The sequence below is a fragment of the Equus quagga genome, chromosome 1 (assembly GCF_021613505.1).
Source record: "Equus quagga isolate Etosha38 chromosome 1, UCLA_HA_Equagga_1.0, whole genome shotgun sequence".
Taxonomy (NCBI): Eukaryota; Metazoa; Chordata; class Mammalia; order Perissodactyla; family Equidae; genus Equus; species Equus quagga.
Genome location: NC_060267.1, coordinates 9,834,882 through 9,845,101, shown reverse-complemented (window position 1 = coordinate 9,845,101; position 10,220 = coordinate 9,834,882). Strand labels below are relative to the sequence as shown.

Genomic DNA, 10,220 nt, shown 5'->3' with positions numbered 1-10,220 from the left:
CGTGACAATAACAAAGCTCCAGCCCCTGGGCGGGAGCGCGGGAGAAAGTGGAGCTGAGATTGTAGGAAATTCGGAGTTACATTTTCCAGCTTCTCTGGCCAGAAGTCTCCGCTACGTCCTGGGAAACATACATCAAATGGAGTTGAAGAGGAAAAGGGAGTGAAGAAACAAATGAGCAAATATTAGGCCAGCTCTCGGAGTTGGAGGTATTTAGGGGAACTTTAGGGGAGTCAAGTTAAATTAGCTCTGTGATCAGCAAACCTTTCAATTCCAAGTTTTAAAAATGTACGTTATCCTGCCACCCACAGATGAAACAATGGTTTCAATGAAAATATAGTTTTCTTTACATTAATGCTCATCATTTTTTCCCATATGTGTGCTCCATAATTAAAAACAATATTAAAATGTAAAAGTTACGGTATTGGAAATGGTATATTGAGTTACAAATGGCCAGCCGTAGTGCATTGATAGAGCTGGGGGGAAATTATGGGAAATGACCTTCTAATAAACCAGAATGGCAATCTAGATTGTATTCAATAGCTAGGGATAAAAGTAGTCACACTAGTATTTCAGAGCAAATGAAAACCAGGACCATGGAGGGAAAAATGAATATATGCACCATGGTCCACCTGGGCTTTGAGTGATGACAGATGTTGATTGAGAATGCTACAGGCTACAAGTACTCGTCTGCCTCCTCAGGCGGTGGTGGATTCAGGCTTACAGGACTTCCCAGCGCAGTCTGTGCCTTGGCTTACTCCTGCGGGTGATTGGGGCCACAGGATTTTGGAACTGATGGAAACCTCAGATGATCTGCGAACGTCCCCGTCCTCTGGATGAGGAAACAGACCCAGAGAGGGTAACTCGTTTGTATGTGGCAAAAACTGGAAGCTTATTTTAAACTTCCAGTTTTACAGTCATTGTTGCATGCTATGTGCCAGAACATTCCTTGGGGCTGCTTCAACTGCTCGTGATTGAGAAAAGGTGAAGGCTTGTAGAGTGGAGACTCTAACTCCGACTCTAATGCCCGTTGAATTCCACCATAGCAAATCACCCGTGTAAGCACGCCAATTCATGGGGGAGGGAAAAGATCACTTTGAAGTTGAAGCACGTTGCTTTAGATATGATATTCCAGCCTCTTCTTTCCAGCTAGCATTAGCTTCAACCCCGCCAGCTGTTTTGATGATGTGCAATTAGAAAATGTTTATGATGATGGTACCTCGGTTTTGAGTGATCAATTTGCTTGCTTAGAAGTGGTCAAGACATGCCACAGTCATGCTATGCATTTTCCAGCTCAGTCTCCCCCATCTATTTCATATAAGGAAAACCAGGCAATGCATTAGAGTTTCTAAAAAGAAGAACTATGCCATTATACGCCTGTCACATGACAGAGATAGTTAGACATTGGCTACCATTTTGGGGAGATTTGGCTCATTTTCTTTCCCCATTTTATACTCTCCTTATATTATTTCATCTTCTATGAATTCTATTTACACCCATATGTTGATATTTACCACATCCATATTTCTAGCCCAATCTTTCTCCTAAATTCTAGACCCATGTGTTCAACCACTCATAGGCCATCTCCAATTGGATGTTCAAATGTCACATGTCTAGAATTGGATTTCTTCATCCCTGAGGCTTGCTGCTCTACCTCCTGAGTTCACTCTCTCAGAGAGTGATACCTCCGCCTGTCCAGATGACCCCTGCCCCGGAAGCCTGATTCACCCTTGCGATTTCCTCATTCTCACCACCACCTCTGCATTCAATCAGTTAGCAAGTCCTGTGGAAGCTCCAGCAACTAAATGCATCTCCTTTCTCTCTCCGTGGACATTATGCAAACTCAGACCACCATCAGCTCTGCTTGGATTACTGCCACAGCCTCTTTCCTATCTGACATTCCAGTCCTTTCTCCACAATGAAGTCAAGTGATAGCTCGAAAGCTCACATCTGAGCCTGTAACTCAACACGCTCCTTCTTTGCACGGGCTTCTGTTGTCCTCAAACCAAAATTTAATTTCTGTAGGGTGACATATGCAACCTTTTATGTGTTTGGCCTCTACTTATCTCTTTAGTTCATTTTGTCTAATTATCTCCCTTTTACTCTAGGAACTACTTGCAATTTGCATCCCATGCTATGCTCTTTACCTTTGGTCTTCCTCCTTCACATGCTGGTCCCTCTGTCCACATCATACTCTGCCCCTCTTATGCCTGGTTGATCTGTGCTTCATGTTAAGCATCCCCTTTTTGGAGAAGGCTTCCCTGAGTCTTGCTTTAGCTATCCCTCCAGGGCACTCCCGGCACACCCAATATTCACTGGAATATAATTGGCCATTTTTACTCTACTGCTGCCTAGATAATGCTTAGAATTTGCACATAATCATGTATCCTTTAGGAGTTTTAGTGGCTATGTGATAGGTTACTTAAAATTTCAGTACCTCAATTTCTCCATCTGTAAATTGGGAATACAATAAAGACTTTCTTGTCTGATTTCCATTTATTAGTTCACTAGGTTAGCTGTCACTCTCTGTTCCCTCTGTAAGATTTATTGACTAATGCCCATGACTAGCTGGAATCTAGAGGCTACCAGCCCCTCCCTAGTACACCCTTTGCATGTTTGCTCCCAGCAGTCAGATGTGGATCCATAGTAGTTCCAAGTTCATATCTATAATTACACAATTAAGTTAAATATTGTGTAAATCAAATAAATACAGGCGCACCCAGAAAGTACTTCATTTCTGTAATAATGAATTTGAAGCTTGGGAAAGATTCTTTAATGCAATCACTAAAACACAATGCTACCAGATTAGATATGGGCAAGAGAATTGTAAAAACTGGGGAGAAATTATAAATTTAGGGGATTTCTTCACACAGAGTGCTTTGCAAGCGTCTTTCAGTTCTTGTTCCACTTTAAAGTAATCGTGATTGGGAATCAATCAGCAGAGGATGTTTTATGGTATGGCTTATGCTTACTCAGAACTTCACGTGGTCATTGAGAGAGCAAACTAGGATGATGTGGAAAGGATGTAGCACACGTTAAATATGGCTATTCTCCATCTCAATATGTTCTCATCCAAGCAGTCCAGACAAAGAGGATCTAGTCTCACGTGGGGACTTTAACTCAGTGTAATATTTTCACAGACTTCTCAAACCCTTCATGAACCACAGGGCAGAACTTTCACTGGGTATTCACCTGAGCTGGCAGGGGCGGAAAGTCTTTGAGGTCCCTCAAAGCCCTGTGCAGCTTCTTTTGTAGTATGTAGACAGTAGGAAAGAAGGCAGAGTGCCAGGGAAGAGGGTCTGAACTGGAGGGAAAAAAGGAACATGAAATTCTGTTTCACTCTCCCCAAATTTGTCAGAGAATAGCAGTGACCCAGAAATAGTGTTGATGTGTCCCTGAATTCTCTGATCCTCTCATAATGTAGTTTTTCTGTGCGCACCCACAAACACACACACACACACACACACACACAGAGTTCAGTAGTATCAAATGTTGATTCTTAGTTCTTGTGGCTAATCTCTCATAAATAAGGATTTAGTGCTAGGCAGTCAGATTCATTTTGACTGGAGGTCTTTTAACATTTGAATTAAAATGAAAGTGTTGAATTTCTCTCCTCCTCCAGAGGTTTACACTGGTTAACCAGGTAGTTGAAAATTGACTCTCCATTGGAAATCACCTACAGCACAGCAGACAGTTTCTCATTTATAACTTTGTCCCGGTGAATAGCAAGGCCTATCCATTTTCAAAACAGCGTCCTACCGTCCATTTTGTGGTTAGTATAACCTAGCCTAGTGCTCTTTTCAGTTTTCCTGGTTTCAGTTTTTTCTCCCTCTGGCAAGTGTGAGACTCTCTTATCTTGAGTGCTGGCAAGGGCAATGACTCACCGATAAAAAGTAATCGAGGTGCTAAGCTGTCAGTTTTAACATCCAAGGACAAGAATGAAAGCTAAACACTCAGGCCTTGCTTTATCATTACAATGAATGACACAGTTTGTGTAAGTGTGAACTGTGAAAAGGGAAAAGAGATAAGGCAAAGGAGGAAAAAAAGCACAAAAATCCCCAGATAATGATGCCAAAAGCAAATGTTGCTGTGCTCTGTAAGCTAACCGTATCTTTGCCCATTTCATTAAGGCATTTTAGAAGAAAGAGATAACCCCCTTTTCTCACAAAAAATGCAATGCTTCACTTAGACAGCAAGAGGGTAGAAACTTACTTTACAAAACCCCTGCTATGAACGTGTCTTAACGCTTTAGAAAATATTTAGAAAAATGAAGATAGCCACCCATCTGTTTCTCTCAAGTTGGCCAACTGTGCGATATTCCTTGAATTGAAAACAAACAGCCTTATCTGAACATTCACTTAACCACAAATTAAACATATGTTGTCTTTTATTTTACTCATTTCTCAAGTCAGTCTCTAAGGAATCATGTAGGCTCTGAGGAAAACTTGTATTGTGGATAAACGTGGGTCCTCCGGAAATCACCTGGGTGTGGCCTGGAGCTTCTGGGAGCTGGGAGCCCCCAGGTGGGGGTGGGGAATGGGTGAAGGCTCTGGGGCTCTGACCGCCACCAGATTCTTCTGAGTGGTGAGTTTCCTTCCCCAGCAACAGATCTTTTCAGCGATTTCCAGTTTCTCCACTCTTTCTCCTCTTATTCCAATCCCTGCTCAATTTTTTCTCTAGCCAGAAGCAATACTAAGACTCCACTGGGAATTTCGACACACAAAAAATAGCCTACGTGTCAGAAATGCGGACGTCCAAATGATTGAGAATTTGTTATAGAGGACGCCCGGTGGTCAGAAGTCTGACAGTGGGGTCATGAGCCCTGTAACTTTGGCTCATGGAACGACTCTGTACTACATTTTCCTTACCTGTAAAATGGGGTGAAGAATGATACATGGCTGCACAGTGGTATTGTGTCACTCTAAAGTCCCCTGTAGATTCTAGTTCCTGTTACTTACGTCTCAGATTGCTGTTTTCTTTTCATTATTCTGGGAGATAAAGTGAGTTAACTACAGAAACATTCTGCTGCTGGGATTATTGACCAATGGAATGTTGGAATTAAGTAAACACTCAACTATCAGTCCTGAATGAAATGAGGACAATAATACTTTATTTTAAAATAGAAAACAAAAAAAAACATTTTACAGCCTTAATATAAGACCTTTGAGCTCTGCGTGATGACAGCATCCTATACACATCCTGAGATTTTTTAGTAGGAATTTTATTATGCCCTCTCAAAAAGTTACTGCATAACTCAATTTGTTATGATTTATGCCGCGAGGTCAAAAAGAATCATTAGGCATGTTTTCTAAAAGGACTCGTGTATTCCTCCTGGGAACTTTTCTGCAGAATATTTTTCTCCTACTTCTTGGATGAACAGTTGGCCTATACACTATTTTAAGAATTAATTTGCATTTCCAAACCATAAGAGTGCTCATGAATGAGTTGTTCATTACTTTTATTTATAGTTTCATCCTCTTACACATTTGATATTTACCCAGGCCTGACTATCAAATTATTAAGGTGGTTTTGTCATGAATATTCTCAAAATCAAGTTCCCTGCATTAAAAACTCTGCTTCTGTTCCTAAGTATGAGGGTCACTGTCAAGCTACAGTGTTCACAACATCGTTCTGGGTAAGTATTTTCAAATAGAGAATAAAGAAGAATTTTGGTTATGTGGGATCAGTTTCAACATGACACTGTGCTCCTGTCTTAGTGAAGACGGAACAAATACTTTCCTGCTAAAATCTAAGTTTTTAGCCCAAAGCTTTTCACACTTCTATTATGTTCATACATTCATACAAAAAGATTTCCATGGAAATAATGACACAGAGCATGAAGGAGCTTCCAAGGGCACCTTGATCATCCACTTGCCCCAGGCACAACCGTGTCTGCAGCAGCAGCCTCCACCACTCCCACGGCAGTTATCTCAGACGTGGACAAGTTTTCAGTGAGAGCATTCGCCTCTACAGCCCACATAAATAAGTTCCTCTTGCTCTTGCTGCCAATTGAGCTTTTCTGCTTTTTCTGGACAAAATAGAAGCTATTCCCAAAAATATTCCTTAGCTTTTCTCGTTGCAAAGTAAATGAATGCAATTCTTTTAACACTTTTTCACCAGCAGTCCTCTTTCCCTATCTAACACCCTCATGAGGATCAGGAATGTCTCTTGTCTGCTTATTTGCCTTGTGCAGATGAGTATGCTAAAGTGGAAGTGAGAGACTCTTGCAACTCCACAAATGATGCTATTCAACTTTGTCATGCTCTTACTATTCTCTGAATGTTTGATATGTATTAACTCATTGATTTCTCATGAGCACCCTGTAAAGTATCATCCCCAGGTTACCAGATAAGGAAACTGAGGTATGGAGATGCTAAAGAAGTTGCCTATGGTGAAGTTGGGATTCAAACCCAGTTAATCTGACTCTACAGCGCCCCCTCTTAGCCACTATGCTGCACTGCTTTCCGGTAGAGTCAGAAGAAGCAAGGTTTCTGAAGTCTTCCTTCATGCTCAAGAGAAGGGATTTCCGGTCACTAGATTGGATCAATGAGGAAAGTGTGGAACTTGCCTGGTAATTCTTGATGGTGGTGATTGCAGTCGCTCCTTCTCCGTTCCTTCCCTCCTTTTCCCCTTCTCTCTTCATTGATCCAAGTTTAGGGAAAAAGATTTGTCTTATGTGGATGTATGAACCAGTCCCTTTTTGCTTCTGATTTGTAACGTTGACATCCTTGCCTAGGTATCAGAGCGGTGCTTGAAATCTAACCATTAGAAATTACCTGTATGTGCTCAGGCATGACTGTCTCCCTAACGTTCTCTTCTGCAATGTCGATATATCCCTCTCTCCAGGAGCATTGCATAAGGTGTCACTGGCATGTTAGGGTTGGTGTTCTATAAAACTATATACAGCTTGCAGGAGAACCTAGGTGGTTGATAATCAGAAGAGGAAAAAGATGCAGAAAGGGATACAGGCTTTGCTTTCATTACAATTTTGTCTAGGGCTGCACCTGATTAGGGGAGCCACGAATGGGATACATGTGAGCCAAGAAGCCCAGAGAAATGGAATACTAATACTAGAGATTATATTTCAACTGTTGAGATACTTTCTATGTGGTAGCAGAATTTTCTTTTAGCTTTTGGTTTATTACCTAATGCTAATTTTTGTGCTTTTCTAACGCTTGTAGAGTTTAAGGAGAAAATTTTTTTAAAGTGTCCCAAATTGTCTAGTTTTAAATTCTAGCTTCCCAGTCAGCTTTTTTTTAAGGCTACCCTCAAGTTTTTTGCCCCAGGAACATCTCTGAGGCTTCTCCTCTTTAGGGGACTCTACCCAAGTCCTCTCAATGATGCTGGAGGTTGAGTCTTTCTCACATTCAAAGACCCAACTCAAGTTAGAAGAGAGTAACTTTCATTATCTTAATTTATACTTATTAAGCCATTCATCATTATGACAAATAATTTCTATTATGAATAATATAGCAGACATCATGAAAGTGAACTTACTAGAATTCTGATAAAAATCTAGACTTTCTAATATTATAAAAGAAAGTGCTAGAGACACAAGCTCCCCTGTGTTAAAAGTTGTAAATTCATTTTTGAGTTTTTATTATCATCCAATATTAAGAGCTCTCATCTATGATTTTATGAGTCTGTACACAAAAATAATTCATATAAAAGTATTGATTTTTTCAGATATTTCTTAACTATCTTATTAAAAATAAAGCTTATTTGAACAGTTTGTCCTAGAACATTAAATTATTTAATGTAGTGGTAAAACTTTTAAAAGCCCAGGAATATCTTAAAAACAAGAATTTGGACCAAACTTTTATTTCACCTAATGGGAGTATACCACAGGAAGTTAATAGAAACATGAATAATTAATTATGTTAAATGTTGATGGGTCTGTCCCAAAAGGATTCTATAGCATTAGAAGTTGATGAGTGTTTTCCTGAAGTTTGTGATTATTCACTGAAATTGATATGCTTATGAAGGGAATAATGAAATGTACTATAGTTTTTCCCTTGTAACTTTGGATATTTTCCTACAGTGTTAATGAGAGTACATGCTAACTGTCTGAAGGTGAGGGTAGAATTCTCCATCTTGTTAGTAATTATGCTTGACTTCTTGTGATCCAAGACGAGAATGTTGGAAACAAAATTATGCATAATTTGAACATACTGATTGCAGTCACAAAAGCTCTTTCTAAAAGTTTTGCCCTGGGCAAAAAAAGAAAATTTTTAATCAGCTTTTATGAAATCACTCCAATGTAGCATGCTTGCCTCCATTAAAAATAACTAAAATATCCTAAGGCAATCCATATTTGGTAACTATAGCTACTTCCTTAAGATGTGTTTTATATGTGACTAGATCTGAAATTAAGAGCAATCAGCTTCTTAAAATTCCGATGTTTAAAAGACTAAAAGGAGGTTTAGGTCAGAGAATCTTTAAAATATCTCTCATCTTTCATCATCCTTAGTTCTAAAACTTTATACTGAATGTGATTCCTCTGTCTACTGTTTAGAAGGCACAGGATAAAGTGAAACAACTGAGAGATGATAGTGTTTCTCCAAGGGCGGTCAGTATAATTCTAGCGTCAGACACCGGGGAGGATTAATACATAAAAAAACTATTTGGCCCCTTTCCCAACTTACTGAATCAAGAATCCTACAGATGGGTGAGACGGAGGGTCTACAATTATCACACCCTCCAAACTTTGAGAATCTCCAAGTTGCTACTCTGGAACTGTAAGGGACTAATTTTCCTGTTACCATGTAGCCTTCCTTGTGGTTTCTTTCCATGGGTAATGAAAACCTCACATGAAACTCCTCTCTTTCCCCCTTGCTCTGTCAAATACAGACAAATCTTACGGAGTACAGAAAAAGACACTATGATTCTATCTTGAGTAATCACGGTTGCCTGGGTCCAGTGTGGAAATTTAAAATAAAGAGGAACACTCTCCCATATATTTACATAGACAAGGAGAATACATTCTGTGGTGAGAAGCAATAGACAGTTATAGGATATGTAACAATAAAGAATATGCTGCTGTACAAACAAATTTGTGCAATCAGCCAGCGCTGAAACACCAGGCATCTCAACAGGCCACACTATTCAGTTGTCTATTTATGCTAAAGGCAAAAGAAGAAGCACTTAGATAAAAGTTAAGGAAAATCTAGAGATTAGGAAATTCCTGAGTGTATTTCTATTACAACACTTGTCAGGAGTGTGTGTGTATGTGTGTGTGTGAGTGAGTGTGTGTTGGCTTCTTCCCCATGATGTGAGCTCCTTGACTCTTTGAGGCCAGGGACTGTCTTAGCGATCTGTGAATACCCGGCTCTCTAATGGCAGCATCTTTCACCTAGTCACTTACTCCACCTCCTAGACGTTATCCCTTACTCTTCTCTTTCCCTCACAGTTTACAAAATCCGCCTTCCACCTCAGCAAGTCCCGTCAGCTCTATTTTCAAAATATATCTGATTCTCACCAGTCTCAGCATTTCCGCTCCCACCGCCCTACTCCAGCTTCCATAATCTTTCACCTGGATTGATGGAAAAGCTAGTGACCCAATCTCTGACGCTTCTCTTGAACTCTTCTAATCGCTTCTCCACAAAGCAGCCCAAGTCTTCTTTTTAAACATAAACCAGATTCCTCTACTCTCCTGCTCAAAATCTTCCCGTGGTTTCTCTCACTGTTGCAATAAAATCCAAAGTTGTCACCGTGGTATACTTGGCCCTCAGTGTCCGCTGACTTGCCCAACCTTGTCTCCCCCACTCTGCTCCCTCCCGTACCTCTCTCCTTCTGGCTGGCAGCACCACACTTGCTCCCTTCCATTTAATTTCTGGAGCTTCCCAAGGTTATTCCCACCTGAGACAGTTTCCGTTGCTGTTCATCTGGCCGGGGTCCTGGAACGAGCTTTCCTGATCACCCCGTAGCTCATCCTTGCCTCATTAAGGTCTCTGTTTCCATTTCACCTCCTAGAGAAACTTTCCTCACCACAGCTTCAAAATATCCTCCCTCTCCCCTCCCTCTCCCCTCCCTGCCGGTCTCTGGCCCTTACCTTACTCGTTTTTCTTCTTTGTAGAATCACTACCGGAAATCACATTAAAGTATTTTTAAAAATTCTTATGATTGCTATGTCCTCCATGAGAAGGTAAGCCCCCCGGCAGACTGTGAACTTGGTCCTGTTCCACTGAAACTTCATGCCTAGAACCGTGGCGTAGGAATCATGA

General features: G+C 40.6%; 1 protein-coding gene across 1 annotated transcript in view; it reads right to left on the bottom strand.

The window, feature by feature from the left end:
• The window catches only part of LRIG3 (leucine rich repeats and immunoglobulin like domains 3), a 55,321-nt gene extending 45,425 nt beyond the window's left edge, over positions 1–9,896 (bottom strand). The window contains exon 1 of the mRNA XM_046665982.1: positions 9,856–9,896. Within this exon, the coding sequence (XP_046521938.1) occupies positions 9,856–9,881 (26 nt within the window). The 5' untranslated portion in view covers positions 9,882–9,896. The remainder of the gene's footprint in view (positions 1–9,855) is intronic.
• Between the last annotated feature and the right edge of the window lie 324 nt (positions 9,897–10,220).